Genomic DNA, 19,822 nt, shown 5'->3' with positions numbered 1-19,822 from the left:
AAATTCACATTTGATTAATGAACAGAAGCACAAAAATATGTAACTGTGTTGAACAGTCCTTTACTCAACCTCCAGAAACCACAAGCCAAACATCATTAAACATCTAGCTCTAGATAGAGGCCCAATATATATTTAGAAAGGATTCTTAAGCTAGCACTCTCTCCCCACTACACTGGCTGGCTAAACTAGGTCGCTCGTAATTGCTAAACCATATTGCCTATGTTCCTTCTCAGATTTTAGCTGGCCTGGAAGACTGCAAAAAGGATTGGTTGAGACTTCAGCCTTTTTTATGCTTAGCCTGAGTGGGCACTGCAAATTTAATCAAATATGCAAAATGTCACAAAAATAGGGGAATGCAGATATTGTGCTGATGCTGTTACATCTTGGAAGATCTGGTCAGCTTCTAAAGATATTTGAGATTGCATTGTTAACTGTTTGAGATGAGTTGGACAATATCAAAAACTTCCATTTCCAAAGAGCATCCAGATCATTTCTTTCCTTTTTGCTATTTTTTCTATTTCACTGATTTTCTACCCAAACTAGCTCACCCTAAGCCTTGTTTTAAGTCCAAGCATTGGTTTGTCAATCAAGGAGAAATCCTTTTAGGGAATGGGCAATCTTCACAAAGTAAATTCTCCGACAGCAACAGAGATATTAGCAGGGTTTATGTGCGGGCAAGGACTTCATGCTGAAAGGGCAGCCAGAAAAGGAAGAGGCTTAAAGAGGACATGATCTGAAACTTGACCCTCCCCTCCCCATATTCTCTCTGTCTCTCTCTCTCTCTCTCTCTCTCTCTCTCTCTCTCTCTCTCTCTCTCTCTCTCTCTCTCTCTCTCTCTCTCTCTCTCTCTCTCTCTGTTTGGGAAATGGATCCCTGCTGGGGATTTCCTTTCAAAACTGATTTGTAACCTGATTTTAGGTCAGATCACTATAGAACATCAACAAGATCATCAACCTTCTGCATGTGTTTCATGCATGTATGGGTGTGAGCATGTATTGGGTATAGGGTGAAGCAAAATGTGCACAGCGTTTGTCCTTAGAGACAGTATAATCTGTAGTTATAAGGGAGAAGAGGCAATGATCTAATGGGGACTATGGAGTTTCCAAATGTTCATAGTGCAGTTGCTCTAGAAATGCTTCTTGTAGTCCAATCTGAGAAGAGACACACCACTGCTGTGCAAAAACTGCAGGAAGACAAAGAGGGGGGAAGCCTTGTCCTACAGCAAAACCAAGGTAAAAAAAATTGCATTGACTGGGGAGTTTGCAGTGAGGGATTATCTGTACATCTCCCTTAGTAAGTGTTACTTTAGCAGAATGAGGGGATTGGGGAATGAAAGGAAACAAAGCAGTTTGGGGGTTTTTGGTTGGTTTGTTTTATTTTGATATGCATATATATATATATATATATATATATATATATATATATATATATATATATATATATATATATATATATATATATGTGTGTGTGTGTGTGTGTGTGTGTGTGTGTGTGTGTGTGTGTGTTTTCTGAGGTTTTTGCGGGTGTTTGTATGTGGATCTTTGGTCATTCGGGTCGAAACGTTGCTCCTACACCTTCAATTCTATGCGGGCAAAAACCCGAATGACCAAAGATACACACACACACACACACACACACACACACACATATATATATATATATGTATGTATGTATGTATGTATGTATGTATGTATGTATGTATGTATAAACAAAAGTATAACCAAAAAGTTATACCAAAAAGGTTATTCCTTTCAATCTTATTCTTTTGTGCCAGCCTTTGGATGGAGGCTACAGGATGTGGGGCTGCTTTAATAGTGTGTAAAGCAGCACATGGTTCTCTGTATGGCAATGCAGGTGGGAGCAATACAAGCATACAGCAAAACATAGGACTAAGTGCAAAGGAACGCATTGTGGCTACTGTTACAAGGATTATGAATGTAGATAGTCCTAGCTCAATGTGAGATTTTATCAGAGCACCCGGATCTGCACTGTAATTTTTTTCTATATCTTTTTATATACCAACTGGATTTTTGCAGCACAGGCCTGATAGTCCTAGATTTTATAGCATGAGTTTGTATACTTCTAAAGTTTAATCCAGAAATCACTCTTAATTTGCAGACAAAGCCAGTGAGGGAACAGACTGAAATGGACAATGATTCAGTAATTCTATTTCCAGCTGCTGCTATAATAAACAAAGAGAAGAAATATCTCATGTGTCTATATAAATATGATTGCATTAGTGTGCATAGTTGTGATTAATAAAAGGGATATCAGAATGAGACATTTATAGCTTCATTCAAATCAGAAGCCTAGATTGTGTTTTGCAGAGGGTATAAATTTTAATAGTGACTTAGCAGATTTTATAGTTGTTGCTGCTGCTATTTTTTCTATCTGATTTTGGAATTAGGCAAAACTTGCATTCCTATTTGTATCATGAATACTATTCACTGATTAAGTGACATGCCACTGAAGTTTATACAGATTTCCCATATTATTGATTTTACTTCATAATAATTTTCCTGGTGAGATAGTTTAAGGTGAGAGGAAGTCCAAAGTCTAAAGTCATTCAGAGAAATTCATAATTTAGCAGAAACTGGAAACTGTTTTTCCCTTTCCTTCTCCATAACATTAAACCACATAGGTGCCTAAAGCTTGTACTTCTGTCCATCTTATTATGGAGGCGTGCAGGGTGTGCACAGGGTACAGTCAAAAAAGTCTCACTTAAAAACAGGCAGAGCTTTTATTGCAGAGTCTTGGTTGCCATCTTGGCTTTTTTTTACCATACCTAGTGGATACCCTGCAGAGGTGGTATGTTTTTAAATTAAAACAATTAAAGCCGTGGGATGGTAATTCAGTAATATCACCAGAGACAATGTTGCTGATGGTGGGGTGAAGGTTTGTTTGTTGTGGTTGTGAGAGAGACAGACAGGCAGACAAACAGACAGACAGAGACAGACGAAGAGAGAGAGAGAATATTTGAAGGGTGGTGGCTGGGTAGATAAAATGAATTTATTTAACTCAACAGAACCTTACCACCTTTATTTTTAAGATTAACTTTGCAAAAAGTATAAATTTAACTTTTTAGAATCACAGAAACAAAAGCATCAACAATTTGCTGCTGAATTTCAGCAACATAATCCTAACAGACATTGGGAATGCAAAACTAAGGTGGGGACCTTGGGCTAGTCATTCCATCTTTTATACCATTCTTAAATCATCATGTACAGTTCCAGACATGCAATTGTGTTTGATTATCAAAAACTGAATAGAGAAAAGTTTTTCCTCCTTTTTCACTATTAAAACCAGAGTGAGGTAGGTGTCTTTCCATGCAGAGTTAAAACAGCTGTATTCCTAAAACAGCTTATGTGATTTAAAGGCTTCTCCAGTTGCTTTTTCTGTTTTGTACAAATATATTATCTACATCGCTAGTCATGGCTTCCCTTGTGGATACAAGCAGAGGCTATGCACACAAATATATGTGCAAACAACTGGAAAACACAGAACTTTCTGAAGGATGTGACTGGTTTAATCGTTCAAAGAGAGCAGTGTGCTCACATCATCTCTTTCAAATTCTTTGCAGTCCTAAACGGTTGTTTATCCAACAGATAATTAAACTGAGGAATTCACAGCCAAAATTATATCAGAATAATAGCACATGCATCTGTGAATGTTATGGCAGTCTCTAAATTTTATATATAAAGGAAAATAAATAATGATGTCATCTTGCAAATGTTACATTATGTAGTGACACAAGCATTGATGAGGGTACCATGCATGTTGATATTTGTTCCCCATTACCCCTCTGAACTGCTCATTGTACCAATAAAGACAATTTTAAAAGCAGACCAGTTAAATTCACAGAGAATAGAGTCATCAATGGCTTATAGTCTTCATAGTTGAATCGTATCTCTGGAATCAAAAGCAGCATTCCTTAAATGCCATTTAATAAGGATCAACAGTGGAAAAGAGCCATAACCCTCATGTGAACTTCCTGAATGCTTCTGTTGGCTACTCCATGATGCAGTCTTTCATAGTAGGGATCATAAGCAGGACCCATCTCATCCTGTGGTGATAGATTTATCTGTGTAAGGATGCTTTGTCCTGGGTTTGCCCTGGCTTTCTTCTATGCTTTGCAGTTGGAGAAGATTCTGTATAACTCATGGCATAAGGAGGATAGATCAGACTGGAATAAAATTGTGGTTGTCTAGCCATTCCAATGGGGGTGTAAATAACTAATGAATAACTAACTAGTGAAAAAGGCTCATAGAATACTGTAGCACAAAGGTTTTTAGTAGACAAATCTACTAAAGTCCTCACATGACGGGAATTAAAGCAATCACCTAAGGATGATTATTTATTCTATTTTACTAGTAAACAAGAAGAGGAAGCAATATGCTAGCCTTATATAATATGAACAGATTCTGTGTTGGTTGTGTGCTGTTGTTTATAAAGAAAATGTATCACTTGTAGTGTATCCAACTATTTTGATGTTCCTTCAGCAGCTGATTCAGCCATCACTCCCAGTGGTCTGCTTGGGTCAGCTGCAGCAGGCAGGATCAATCAAAGCGTGCCAGGCTAAGTGTGTTTGTTGCCAAACAAGGAAAAGCCACAGCAATGGACACAGTGGAAGATTTTCCCCTGAGCCAACACATTTCAGAAATGAGCCACTGGGAGATTATGTATGTATGTATGTATGTATGTATGTATGTATGTATGTATGTACATATATATATATGTATATGTATAAATCAATTTTGGGTATTATAGTTTGATTACAGTACTTGTGAAGTTTGACACCATGAAACAGCCAGTGCTCTTACAGTATTTCTGAATGCTCTGAGGTAATTCAGATTGAGCCATACTGTAGTTAAACAAACACATGACTATCACACGTTGCAATGATAATTTATCATTCATGGCCTGAGCTATGCCAGTCATAAGTTATGTAGTACCCAGAATGGAAAACGCATTTTTGGAATGCTGCAGCTTCTCTTTGAAGATTATCAGTATACAGTTGTTTGAAAGCACATACTGCATAATGTATTCCTTTATGGAGACTGAGTTTAGCAATGTTATATTATTCTGTACTTTATTTTGATTTATGCATTAAAAACATAAAAAACACATTTTACCACTTTCCATATGTTGTTCCAAAGCATAGAAAAGATTTGGGTTCAACTAACTCTCTTGGTAAACTCCCTTGATAGAAGGACTGGGGGCTAAATTGTCTGATGAACGGTTGAGGGAGCTAGATATGTCTAGCCTATCAACAAGAAGCATTAGGAGGACATAATAGCTGTCTTCCAGTACTTGAATGGTTGTCACAGAGAAGTTGGGGTTATTTTCCAAAGCACCAGAGGGAAGAACAAGAAGTAACAGGTGGAAGCTTGTTAGAGAGAGAGATCCAATCTAGAAGTATGGATAAATTTTCTGATAGTGAGATAAGTTAATCAGTATAGCTTGCCTCCCAGATTTAGTGGGTGTTCCCTCACTGGAAGTTTTCAAAAATTGACTGGACAACCATTTGACCAGGATGGTATAAGAGCTCTTGCCTTGCACAGGAGGTGGGACTAGAAGACCTCTGAGGTCCCTTCTAGCTCTATGATCCTACTTTTTATGTTCTGTGGCTGCCATTTGAATGGATCCATCCTTCATGTACACAATTGCACATAACAAGCCTTCTCATGGCCATAATTAAAATGCACCTCCATTTCTATGATCTGCTATGTGTGCAACTTGATTGTTAACCAAACCCCACCATTCAAAGAACATGACTATATTTGCTCAGCCTAGCACTATCGCACATTAAGGAGATGGTTAGTTTTCCTGTCAGAAAATGATACTTGGAGGAAGAAGAAAAAAACAGGATAATCCATGAATCCTCTTTCTTAACTTGACCCCATTAAACCCTAAGAACATCTTTAGCCTTGTGACTGAGGAGAAGTAGAAGTCAGCAATTAAAGCAGCAAAATATACAACATAGCCAGGATAGAACAGCTATCTGACCTAGTCATTAAACAAAGCAAATTTAAGAAGTATAACCTTTGTCTTAACTCCAGAACAAATCAAATGTATTATTTTAATCAAAGATCAGCATACCACTCTCCCCTGGTAAAATTAATAAAATATTCGTGCAATGAGTTTTGACTACCACACTAGTTGCACAAGTTGTTGCCATGCTTTCACAGCAGTCACACAAAATTTGGTTTTTGTACTGATTGTAGCATAGTTTGAGCCTGGAAAAGAGGATTAGGATGTAAGGAACAGTATGTAATCCTTACACAGATCCCCTTAAAAACTGCAGTAAAACATTACATGTTGGATGGTTTCTGTTTCCTAAGAAGAATCTCCTTAGAAGATCACATAGGAGCTGTGACTAGGGGGGCTTTCACTCAGGTTCGCCTGGTGCGCCAACTAAATTTAAAATTTTTAAATTTTAATTCCATTTATATCCCGCCCTTCTCCGAAGACTCAGGGCGGCTTACAAGCTTAGCAGTAGCCTTCATTCTATGTATATGCCTGCTTAGTAGGGCTTTCACACACACTCCAAGCGGCATTATTACAAAGTCAGCTTAATTGCCCCCAACAATCTGGGTCCTCATTTTACCTACCTCGGAAGGATGGAAGGCTGAGTCAACCTTGAGCCTGGTGGGATGCGAACCTGCATTAATTGCAGGCAGCTGGTGTTACTTAAGGAGGCATTAGCCCACTGCTCCACCAAGGCTCTAAACTACGACCCTATCTGGACCTGGATGCCTTGCGTACAGTCACCCATGCACTTGTGACCTCTCGTCTTGACTACTGCAACGCCCTTTACATGGGGCTGCCCTTGAGAACCACTCGGAAGCTTCAGCTGGTACAGAGTGCAGCTGCACGAACACTTTTGGGGGCTTCCCGATACTCCCATATTACACCTCTGCTCCGTGAGCTGCACTGGCTTCCAGTTGCCTTCCGAGTGAAATTCAAGGTGCTAGTGATGACATACAAAGCCCTACATGGCATGGGTCCAGATTACCTACGGGAGCACCTACTGCCAGCGTCAACACCCCTCCGTCCTGTGCACTCCCACAGAGAGGGCCTCCTCAGGGTGCCACCGGTCAGAGAATGCCGGCTGGTGACCCCCAGGGGGAGAGCATTCTCGGTGGGTGCGCCAACCCTTTGGAACTGCTTGCCAGCCGAAATCCGGATGGCCCCCAACCTTCGCACCTTCCGGCATGACTTAAAAACCTATCTATTCCAGCAAGCCGGCCTGGCCTGATAGATTTGGGATTTTATTTGTTTTATTATTGCTTTATTGTATACTTACTTTGCTCTGTACACCGCCCTGAGTCCTCCGGGAGAAGGGCGGTATATAAAACAAATAAATAAAATAAAAATAAATAAATAATTGTCGTAGGAGCAGATGTGTTCTGTTAGTGAGCATTTGCTGAATATTCCCTGTAATAAAGTCAATGGGAATACTCTGTGCCTAACTTTAAAAAATGCCTTTCTGAATCCAGGGAAGTTTAACCTGTGTAAACAGTGTGCGGATTGCCATGTGCCTCTCACTATCAGGGCAAGGCAGTTCCAGGAAGGAGTGTTAACTATGGTTTGGTATTCAGCATCAATCAACCTTTTAAGAACCGTCTTTTTGCCTGATCTAACCAGATGATAGTGAATCTGTAGTGAGCACAGAACACCACAGTCTTTGATTTACTGCTAGTATCCATGATGAGAACTGGTTGCCCTTCCAAATTTACAGAACCAGGCCATTAAGGAAGAATGTTACTTCCAGCCAATTTGTAATAATTTCTATTTTGGGCACTCCTGTTCTCAGGCCTACCTACTGTGTCAGTTCAGAAGGTAAAGAAGATGACCTTGACAGTGTGTGTGTGGGGGGGCCTGGCTGACAAGAGGTGAAACATATTTTAAATCCAGATAACATTTAGAAGTGGCTTAGGCAAAGACTAGGAGGATGAGATGCAGCAAATCAAATTTGCAAGGTTCTGCTATTAGTATAGGCAATTTCAGGAAAAGTAGTTTTAATCTTCCTGGGGAATAGATTTTTTGATTGGTCTACACAGTGGGCAGACTGACAACAGTCTTGCAAATCTGATTGTGTTAGACTTAAAATATTTTCACACTTTGTTGCCCTCACAACAGATCTTTCATACTTTGATCAAGGTCATCTTCCTTACTTTCTATAGTTGGGGTACATTTTACAGCTGACAATATGGACCCTAGACATTTTCTCTGTGTAGACTCAAGAGAATCTTTCTACATAAAAGTCCCACCTTATCACCATATAAAATTTGGACAAGGATTTTAATCTTAAATTTTTTTAGGGATGCCATATTAATTCCTTTGGTTAGTTATTTATTTTAGAGGACTATTCCTTTTCAATACAATATTTAGATGCATAGATTTTCTCCAGACATTAGGATGAAAAGCCTTTCCTTAATTTATGTCCTGAAAATACATTGGATGATACCCTTCATTTCTCCTCCATCGCTTGAATGTCCACGATCACAGAGTGGTGATCCTCCAAAAGGATCAGAAGATTTTTTAAAAAAAACCTGCTTCCAAGGGAAAAAAGTGAAAGCTACGGTTCCAATTTCTCCATGTAATTCCACAATTTTAACTGGTCCAGAGTGCTTATGAGACATCAAATCAGTGTCAACCTTTAGTCATCACATAGATACATTTTCTCCATGTTGATCTGTCCCTAAACTGATCCTTCAGATTTTCCAACAGTACACTTCTCACCACTCTGATTTCATCCATTTTGCTGCTGGCATCTTCTTCTTCTCTTTCTTTCCATCTTACCCAGAGAGCTAGTTCTTTGCATAATGTGTTCAACATCATTTGTGGTCATTTGTGCCTTAAATAAGAATTCTAGGTTGATTTGTTTGATGGTCCATTTATTTGTTTTCTTGGCTGTCCATGGTGTTCTCCACAAAATTCAAAACTATTAATACTCTTTCCAATTTTCACTATCATACAGTGTCACAGGGAACATTATTGCCTGCCCTGTTGTGATCTTTGTAGGTGCAGACATATTAGAGCATTTGAATATATTTTCCAAGGTCTTCAGGTTAGCATATTCTTTTACCAAGAAAACTACAAAGATAGAAACATTCACACACAAGTACATAAAACTGGAAATAGTATGATTACAAATGTTATGTGTCATCTGATTTGGCTCTGAGATATACAGAAAATTATGTTTCAGGAGTAACCATTTTGTAATGAAAAGCCAGCTTGTTTCAGCATGGATGCTGAATAGAATGCACTATGTAATATAGTCATTGAAACTATTCATTGTGTAACTACTGTATATGTAGCTATGTGTAACTAGGTAATTGTATAAACTTCAACAGTATCCAAGGGCATATGTAAAACCTTGGCAAACTACCTTGTCATAGCAAAAGCTGAGAAGAATGCAATTAAATAGAGTTTTGCAAGCTTGTTTAAGAATAAAGAAGATTGTATTCCAATCTGAGAAGAGACATACCACTGCTGCGCAAAAACTGCAGGAAGACAAAGTGGGGGGAAGCCTTGTCCTACAGCAAAACCAAGGTAAAAAAAATTGCATTGACTGGGAAGTTTGCAGTGAGGGATTATCTGTACATCTCCCTTAGTAAGTGTTACTTTAGCAGAATGAGGGGATTGGGGAATGAAAGGAAACAAAGCAGGTTGGGGGTTTTTGGTTTGTTTGTTTTATTTTGTTTTGTATGTGTGTGTGGGGGGGGGTGTTTTCGTAGATTTTCATGGGTACAGGTATGTAGGTCTTGGCGTATTCGGGTCTTTTCCCGTGTAAGATTGAGAGTCGCCGTTATACCAAAAAGGTTATTCCTTTCAATCTTATTCTTTTGTGCCAGCCTTTGGATGGAGGCTACAGGATGTGGGGCTGTTTTAATAGTGTGTAAAGCAGCACATGGTTCTCTGTATGGCAATGCAGGTGGGAGCAATACAAGCATACAGCAAAACATAGGACTAAGTGCAAAGGAACGCATTGTGGCTACTGTTACAAGGATTATGAATGTAGATAGTCCTAGAAACATTCACACACAAGTACATAAAACTGGAAATAGTATGATTACAAATGTTATGTGTCATCTGATTTGGCTCTGAGATATACAGAAAATTATGTTTCAGGAGTAACCATTTTGTAATGAAAAGCCAGCTTGTTTCAGCATGGATGCTGAATAGAATGCACTATGTAATATAGTCGTTGAAACTATTCATTGTGTAACTACTGTATATGTAGCTATGTGTAACTAGGTAATTGTATAAACTTCAACAGTATCCAAGGGCATATGTAAAACCTTGGCAAACTGTCTTGTCATAGCAAAAGCTGAGAAGAATGCAATTAAATAGAGTTTTGCAAGCTTGTTTAAGAATAAAGAAGATTCTTATTACACTTTCACAGATCAAAGCATAGTTCAAGAAGGCACAAGACTTCAGTTCTTATTAATTTGAAACAAATAATAGACATTTACTACAAAGTATAAATATAACCTGAAGACTCTGCTTTGCACTTTCTGTTAGCAGAATGCCTTGAACTTAAACTGCAGGAGCTTCATTCGCTTAGTTGTCCTCATTTCTTGCCAGTTTTTAAAAAAAATTCAACATAAACTAGGCATCACAAATAAGAACGCTCAAGAAACATTTAGAAGCATTTTGTATATACTTCAGTAGGCTTTTTTTTTTCTACCTTGAGGGCCGTAGGATCTGCAAAGGATTTTCTAATCCACCTCAGATCTAAGGAATGGGGAACTGATGCAGTGTAGTTGGAATGCCTTGGTAAAGATAAGTATTTCCAATGGCAGATTCCTGCAAGTTGGATGAGAATCAGCCTGAAGAGAACATATAAGTAAGCAATTGCTTAAGGAATTGGAAGAGCTCCCAAAGGAAGCCCTGGGAGAGTAGTGGATTTTAAGTGTGGAATGTATGAGGTAAAATATTTAATGCTTGGAAACAAGAAACTAGAGATGAGTTTGTAAAGTAAGGGCCACTGCTTTTGATGATTGGATTGAATTGAACTGAAACATGAGAGCCAAGTAAGGTGGCATATTTTATTATGGTTGTTTATTACCAATGGCCACTTCTCTTTTAAGAAATCATGGCTTGTTATTGTCCGCAGGAAAGCTTGCAGAATCTTAAGGTTTACAAAATTAGAAATAAGATTTTACAACAAATTTAGGAAGATAGAAAAAGAGAGAGGAGGCAAGGCAAGGCAAGGCAGCGAGGGGAAGGAAGAGAGGGGAAGGGAGAGGGAAGAAACAGGCAGAAATGAGAACTGTAATCATTAAATGTGGAACGTAGTTATGAGGTGACAATATACACCAAAGTTAGGTCCAGATCCTATTTGTTTCTACTCACCTAATTTAATACTACTTCTGTCATTTAATATTTTCTTTTTTCCTCCAGGCTATGCAGTTCACAAGCAACAAGTCATTACAACCTGCTCGCCGCAAGGTATGTGGCAAACTAGCCAATGAGCTGATGGTTCCCTATATTTCTGCGATTTTTATTCTCTAGAATAACATAAAAATTATGAAGCACTTAAAAGGGTTTGGAAAGCAATGGAAAGGTCTGTAATTGAATTCTGTTCATATATTTGAAATGAAGTGGAATAAAATTTGTGTCAAAGAGATGGGGTTATGCTTCCTGATTTTATTTAATTAGTTCCCAAGCTTCCCTATCCAGCAGGAAATTAACAGAGGAAGAAATTTCTGTTGAAAGGGAAATTGAAAGCAAGCTGCTGACAGAAAAATAGTGCTATGACCTCCTGGATCATGCAAGATTGTATTGGCGTTCAAGCACAAAAAAGCAGAACTTCCCCCTTAAAAGCTTGCTAGAATGATCAGGACTAATAGATTCCAGTTCACCTTTAACATGTACTTTTTGAGTTCAAAATGTGGACAGTGGCCTTGTCACCCATGTTTTAGAAAAATCAAGAGTTTGAAAGAAAATTGGAAATTAATCTGTTCCTATTGAGTAAAACATTAAAAAGAAATCCTTTAGATCTGAATTATTGAAGTAACCAGAGCAGGTCTACCTTGAACTGTATTTTCTATTAAAAAATTTTTTTCATACCAGCTCACATCAGTTATGAATCTTATTTTCATGCAAATGGGAGAATAGTCTGTCTTGACCAGAGTAAAGTCTCATCACTACTTAACCAGATGCCTCTAGAAAGTGGAGTTTCATGAAAATTATTTTCCAAGCCTTTGTAATAGAAGAGTTGTAGCTCAATGATACATGCTTACAAACAATACCCAGTTCCATTTCCAAACTCTTCAAAAGAGATGGAAAAGACATATATATATATATCTTTGTGATAAGCTGACAGGAAAAGCCAGGAACTGCATATCCAAAAACTGCCCAATTGGGGCAAGTGGATTACAAGTCCTAATAACATTTAAAGAGATCTTGAGAAGAATGTTAATTGAACCTTCCTGATTTCCTTTCTTCTTTTTTAGTTCCTTGAAATCAATGACCCAGTTAATAAGAAGATAAAAGAACTTAAAATATTTACATTATTAATGCAATATTTTTTTTTAATTTATCAGTTCTGCTAGACTGAAAGAAATTTATTGATCTCACTGGTCAAATTTAGATGAGGGCTTTCTCCATTGATGGTCTGTGGTAATTATGTCCTTTACAACTATCTCGTTGATACAGCACTCTGTATTGCTAACTGTGTGTACCACTCAGTATCCGTGTTAGAGTGAGCAAGACCATTTTTCACTTTTTTTTGCATTTTGGAATGTGTCTGTCTGTTTGTGTATGTGCACTAGCAGAATGCCTTTAAAAATCCTTCAAGACACAACGTTAGAATAACTGGTCTGTTGGCTGAGTAAATGGGTAGAGGATGCCTCTATCCATTAAAGAGGAGATAAAAACAGCAAAAAAAAAGAATCAGCTGTCAGAGGTAGGCTACCAGGCTAAGAAGCTAAGATGGTAGTACTTATAGTAACGAAGGGCTATAATTGAAGAGTATTGGACTTTGATATGAAGTATCTTAGATATGTAAATTGAGGTGTTTCTGTCCTCAGCACATGTGAAATCCATGTGAAGTCCAGGAGAGGAGGATCCATTCCTTGTTTTGAGGGAGTGGGGTGGTAAATCTCTTCCTTGGTGTGGTATTTTACTAGCTGGTCTGGCCTCAAACTGAAGTATTGTGATTTCCCTAATCTTGAAGGGGTTCCATTTTATATTTGCTTGTCAGTGCCAGCTGATTTCCTGGAGAACCCAAGTGTCAAATGCCAGCAGAAAAAGCTTTTATCTATATCTTTATTTGAGGTTGCTGGTAGATGAGAGGTGGTTGATGGTGATGTGTGACCTCACTAAGGGAGGGGTGGTGTCATAAGGGCTTTTATTGTTCCAACAACATAATGCATTTTCCTCCATTTGGAGGAGATTAAGAGGCATTTTCCCATTTTGTCTCTAAAAAAACTCCTAATCCCATTTGTAAAGAAAAGAGGGGCAAAGATATTGCACACTGTGTAACCAAAAAGTTTCCCTGCATTTGATATAAACTTTATTGAGGCCAATGAACGAAAGATCAGACTTGGTAGTACTACCATGTGCAATTTACTATAATTTTTAAGATTTCATATGCTTCCAAATGGAATAAGGTGAAGCTGTTACATATCTCTAATCTCGTTTCTTTTCTGGAAAGATGTACAAATGGAAAATAGTAATGTCTGTACCTTATATAAAATTCTATGTGTGACAGGATGATTATACAGTAAAAGCCTACTTACTGTGGCCAGAATTGACAATTGACCTTTATTCCCCTTTCCAATTTATGAACTTTCAGGCAATCTACCCTTTGTTCCCTCCTGTCCCAATCTCCTTTCACTTTTTTGCCCAGGAAACAAATTTAATAAGCATAATTAAGCTATATCTCAAAGAGAATGAACAGAAAGGATTCACCTGTAATAGAAAGAAGAAGAAGAAAAATACCCCTTCCTTCTTCAAAAGAAAAGGAAGGACTGTCAGAGCAATTACTTGGTTTCATTGTTTGCAAAGAGACTACAAGAAATCCTAAAATACATCAGTAAATGCACAGAGGCTCTCAGCTAAATTTCCTTGTTTGATGAGGAAATATCAAAGACAAGGAGACAAGGCTGTCATAACATGTCTTTACTTCTTGCCAGCATTTCACCCTTTGCAGCTCAATTCTGGGGGGAAAATTGAACTGGATTAAGATTGATCCATCCCATAACCCTAATATAACTTTTCTTGAAAACAAGCAGAAAAGGTGGCATAGTTATACAAGAAATCAGCTCCTGAAAAGTACTTCTGTGTCTTTTACTATCAAATAAAAGAACAGATAAATGAAGGAACTTGAAAAAGTTGAACAAAAAGTTGATGACCTTGTAAAATGAAGAGATGAACCAGATGTGAACTTGCTGAAGTTACCTAGTTTGGGTAATGAAATGTCTGCAAGAAAACAGCCGAGCTCAGGGAGCACCAAGGACCCCTCACTTCAACCCCGAGCTACAAATATTCTCCTTGATTGGTACTGTGAAAATCTACTCACTGCTGAAGGCTTTCATCCTTCCCCCTCCACTGTTCTCTTTATTGTTCAAAGGCTGGAATGTGTGATGACAAACTGAGATGGAAGAAGGGAATTACTCAATATTGGATGGAAGCTGTCTGATTGAACAGAAAGTTATACAAGTTTATGCTGCTGCCTAGTTGTTACCAAGTTTGTTCGCAACCCTGCCCTTTCCTGTAATTAATTGACCTCAGGTTTGGAGGTTGCATAGCAAGTTGCATTGGGGGAAAAGGGATGTGGAACTGCCTTTTCTGTATAGATTTTCACTTTTTGTATCTATGGAATAAAATATTTGTTTGCTGTGCAATCTGAAGTGTCTTTCCCAAAATTCACTGGCCACACAATTATTGCTTATTTTAGGAACGCAGGTGACAGTAGAAGTTCATAGTAGCAATTCTACGCCACAGTTATTCAAGAAGATCTCCTCTGAGAAAGGTATGTGGCTTTATAAAAACAGACTGCTTTAAAAAGAAAGAGAGAGGTTAGATTAAATCATACCATAGTAGACAGCTGGCATTACACAGGACTGCATCAGAAAATCCCTATTTTTTATCTGCATATTGCTATGAAATCACTAACTGGTTTTAGGCAAACTACTCTCTTTCAGCCTGAATTCCCCTTTCTGTAATATGAAGCCAATAATGATTTACTTTATAGACCAGTCATAAAGTTGACAAGAAGTAATGTACATGAAATGCTTTCGGTAATTGGGAACACTATATAAATTAACAGTAGAGTACAGCACAGAAAAGGAACTAATTCTCAGCAATTCCTTGCTTAAAAAAACATTCTGGTTGTAAAGATTTATAGGTAGCTCATGTTCCCCAATTAAAGAAAGCAAATTAGCCTCAAACTAATTTGCAAATAGATTATTAGGGCTTTCCCCCTCCCCTTCATTAAGAAAACAATACTATGAGATATGAACATGTTCTTCATAATAGGAAAACATTATAATGTTTCCCTTAAGTAGATTTGACTCCTGGTAACTATTCAGATGGATCAGTGAAGGTTGGGGGTCAGGTTAGAGCTGTTTGTTTTAGGAAGTTATTTACTTTTGCCATCTTCTCAGGGGTTTTTTTTGTTGTTTGTTTGTTTTACTTTTCCAGACTAGTGTGCAACCTTGAGAATTCCTTAAGGTCCCCCATCATAAACATTAGCCAAGTCTGACCCTGCTTTCTTCATAAAGATTGGCCAAGATTGATTAAATACTGCAGCCTACAAATCTCTAATTCAATAAATAGGTTGCTTCAATAAAAGGAAAATAAAAAAGGCATAAGAAGTGCCTTTTTACTTGGCAAATCTTAAATGGACATTACCAAAAGTCCTTGTTCAAGCAATACTGTTAAGATACTTTTTATGGAGTAGAAGAAGTAATCCCAGACATAGTCAACAGTAAATATTTTCATTAAAAACTTCCAGTTCAATGGAAGAATGATACAAAATGGATGAGATTAAGCCTAAACATTATTGTCAATTCGCCATGTTGGTCAAATCTGCTTTCAGCTTTCAGTGACATTTAAATTCAAGATCAGTTTTTCAGACATTGTATCCAGTATCTAATCAAGAGAGAGATTAATGTCCTAGATCAGGGGTGTCAAACTGCCGGCCCGCGGGCCAGATGCGTCATGCGAAAACTGTGCCCACCCCATTGCCGGCAATAGAAAAAAAGTTGTGATACATCATGACACGTCACGTGATGTTGCAAGTTTGACACCTAGATTGTCCTAGATTCCCCACATCCCCACGATATTTATTGTAAGAGGAGATTTACAATTGATTCTGGTTTTCTAATTTTGGTCAATTGCACATTCCAATTACATCCCATTTATATCCAATCAATTTCTCTATGCTTTCTTATTGTAATACCTGATAATTAAAAGAAAGAGTTGGATAGATTGAGGAGAGAAAAATATCAAAAAATCATCTAGAGTCTAAGTAAAACAATAGGCCCATTTCAAATGAAAATTTTGCAAAGCTATGACACAAATTGTTCTGTACCAGCCTGCTACCAGTCCTGCAGAAAAGGCAGGGACAACCCCTTTACAAACGGCAAGAGGCTGGAATTAAGCCTGCCAAATTTATTAACATAAAACAGCAAAACAAGACACCAACCATGAAACAGGAGCTATGAAACAGGAACTAATCAAGCGGTTGCCTTCAGCAAACCAGCCCTCCCACACATTCCCCTTTTATGCAGTTCAGGGCATGGCTTCTCTCTGCCTCCTTCCGAGGTGCCCCATTGCCTTCCTCTGTTTACTCCTGATTGACTGCCTCCTGCGTCGGGCGTCCTTGAACAGGGCCAGCTGTGGGTCATCTTCATCCACGCTGTCAGGCTCACACAGCTGGGTCTCCGTCGTGACCAGGTGGGAGGGGCCTGGCTGAGGGCTCTGCGGAGCCTCAAGGCCATCATCAGCAAGCTCTTCAACACCCCCCTCCTCCTCCTCTGAGTCGTCCAACCCAACTGCCGAACCCACAGGCTGACCCTGAATCACAACACAAATAATGATTACATCATCAACTCTTTGATATGCATACTCTTGAAAAAGTATATACTTTTGTACCGAACACTGCTCAACATGTGTTATTGTGGGGGAAAACCTGACTGTAGAGACTTTCTAATAGCAAAGAACTCTAAGGTTATCCAGCCTGATGTTTTCCAGTTGTGTGCTACCAAAACTTCCGCAACTTTTCAAGCCAGCATATTAGAATATGAATTTTTCTGTCTACCTAATTTGTTCATATTTTTTTCACAATTTCACAGGTTTTCAAGTGCATGGAAAGAGCAGACCCCGCCCACCCGGACTGAAAGATCAACATGGTAACTACATTATATTGTCTGTCCCATTTTTTCCAACCGTCTGTATATATGTCTATCTGTGTACCAGCAAGAAAACTCTCTGAACTCAAATCAGAATTGGATGAAATATGGCACAGCAGAAAATGTCAGAAAAAGAAAAAATGAGTTTGTAAATGGGTCAGTCCAGCCAGGAACTACAGAGAAGAACTCTCCAACAAATCCATCATCAATTCAGCCTTATGTCAAAGGCTCTTGGGCAATGAACTGGAATACTGCCAAATGCTCCATTCTAAGCTCCCCTCCTCCTGGCATTTGCATCCTGCTGTCCTTTTTGTGCACACATATGTGTAAGCATACAAACAACTAAGGAAAAAGCAGAAACATGCACACACTCACAGGAGGCCACACAATTCATAATTACACTAGAAAATGCCTCCTATGGCTATTTATTGCTGGTAAAGGAATTCCATGTATAATGGTCTACATGCTTTCTCTATCTTGTTGCAGATAGAGACAACATCCACTGTCTTCCAGTTGTCTGGCATCTTACCAGTTTTTTTAGATTTCTTAAGATAGTACATACAGCTTCTGCCAGATGATCTGCAAATTCCCTCTCTAATATGTTGTTGTTGCTTTAAGGGCAACTCCCAAGAACAACTTTCAAATCAAATGAGTTATGTATAAAAATGGAAAAAGTTCACAGCTTATTGTTCATCTTTGAGTGTTGCCTGGATTTAGTGACAATAAAAAATCCCCTGATAACCAGTGAATGTATATTACTTACAGATAGAATGTGGGATTTAAACTCATTAAGAATAAATGAATATTCCCTGTGTTTTTTTCAATCTTTAGCCTGTTCTTCCCAAATGTCTGGGAAAAGATATAGTAATAGCACTTAGACTGCTCCATATATGTGTGCTTTACAGCACTTTCTGAGCAGCTTACAATGTCAGCTTATTGCCCCCAACAATCTGGGTTCTCATTTTACTGACCTCAGAAGGATGGAAAGCTGAGTTTACTTTGAGCTCATCAGGATTGAACTCTAGACATAGGCAGAGTTAGCCTGCAGTACTGCATTCTAACCACTGTGCCATCATACCTCGTTGTTGATTAACACAGTCAAAACCAGAATTGTGTGCTTCTGCCTTTTATTTATTTATTATTTATTTTAGGTTTGGTTAAGTTAATTTTTAGTTTGTAAAACTAGTAGCATTTTGCTGAACACTTTATTCACTGAACAACTGTTACAGTTATTTTCTTTCTATTTTGAACATACCTGAAAAAGTATTTTTTGAGTTTGTTAGCATCTTTTGCCAACATCAGTTGTTGACTTGGTTACAAACATAGTACAAGCACTGTGGATCACAACTGCAGATTATTGTCTACTCAGTTGCATTTTTATTTTTTAAGACATCACCAGGAAAGGAATTTTGTTGCTTATTTCTCCATTCCCAGGTTCTCAAATTATTTATATGGTGTGATACACACATATAATTAATCATTACCCATGGTTAATTTAATTTTTTCTTGAAAAGAAATCACCAGAAATGGAAGATAAATTGTATAATTTAAGTTTGTTTACATTTATGTACAGGCTGAGCAAAAGAGTGTTTTATAGTATTAATAATAGATTTTCATTTTCCACTAAAGAAACCACAGCACTTAATGATAAATATCAAACTTTCTCCTTATTTTTCCTGTTTTATTAAATATGAAAAGAAAAGTAGATTAGTCTGGTCTTTTTCCTTCACTAATCAGTAGAAGAGGATGGCCAAATTTCATCCATTCAATGTCTGAACAAGAACTTTAATTCCTTTTGGTTTTCAACAGAAACACATTCATAGTGACTATTTAAAATCAAGAGGTAAGATTTTGGGGTGCCCACATAATAAAGTTGCACTCAGAAGCCTCTGTAGCCCTCAAGGGTGACAAAGCAGAATGGTAGCTCATTCAGATTAACCCCAAATCATGTCAATATTCTCAAGACTAATAACTTGGCCTCTTTCCTATGCTTGGCTATAAATCTTTCAGATTACAAATGAAGTCATTTATAAATGAATAATGATGTAAAAGAACACCATACTGTCTGTTGATTAAAGTTGCCATTGAAATATAAAAAGGAGAGCAGCAATTAGATTTTTTTAAAAAGAGGCCCAAGTGCATCTCCAACTAAAAAACTGCAACAATTAAAATAATGTAAGAAGTGTAAGCTAAAGACTGTCTTCCTGCTCTCTCTTACACACATATACACAAATGCTTTTGTTTCATAGACACCACTATCTTAGATCTTCTCCTAAACACACACAGAAAGAGGTTGAGATAGATAGATAGATAGATAGATAGATAGATAGATAGATAGATAGATAGATAGATAGATAGATAATAGATAGATAGATAGATAGATAGATAGATAGATAGATAGATAGATAGATAGATAGATAGATAGACAGATAATTTTTGGTATGGTACTA

At 37.8% G+C, this 19,822-nt stretch overlaps 1 protein-coding gene across 4 annotated transcripts in view; it reads left to right on the top strand.

Annotated features, from left to right (window-relative positions):
* Positions 1-910: 910 nt before the first annotated feature.
* Positions 911-19,822, top strand: part of KY (kyphoscoliosis peptidase) — a 33,967-nt gene continuing 15,055 nt past the window's right edge. The window contains exons 1-4 of one of the 4 annotated variants that reach the window (XM_081328932.1): positions 911-1,232; positions 11,413-11,460; positions 14,915-14,989; positions 17,316-17,372. In XM_081328932.1, coding sequence (XP_081185058.1) covers positions 1,085-1,232; positions 11,413-11,460; positions 14,915-14,989; positions 17,316-17,372 — 328 coding nt within the window. In that variant the 5' untranslated portion in view covers positions 911-1,084. Of the gene's footprint in view, positions 1,233-9,404; positions 9,559-11,412; positions 11,461-14,914; positions 14,990-17,315; positions 17,373-19,822 lie in introns of those variants that run through there. The other 3 variants (XM_081328933.1, XM_081328934.1, XM_081328935.1) reach the window with 3 other exon arrangements.

This window comes from Vipera berus, assembly GCF_964194415.1.
Source record: "Vipera berus genome assembly, chromosome: 5".
Lineage (NCBI taxonomy): Eukaryota > Metazoa > Chordata > Lepidosauria > Squamata > Viperidae > Vipera > Vipera berus.
This window is presented reverse-complemented; position numbering and strand designations above follow the sequence as displayed.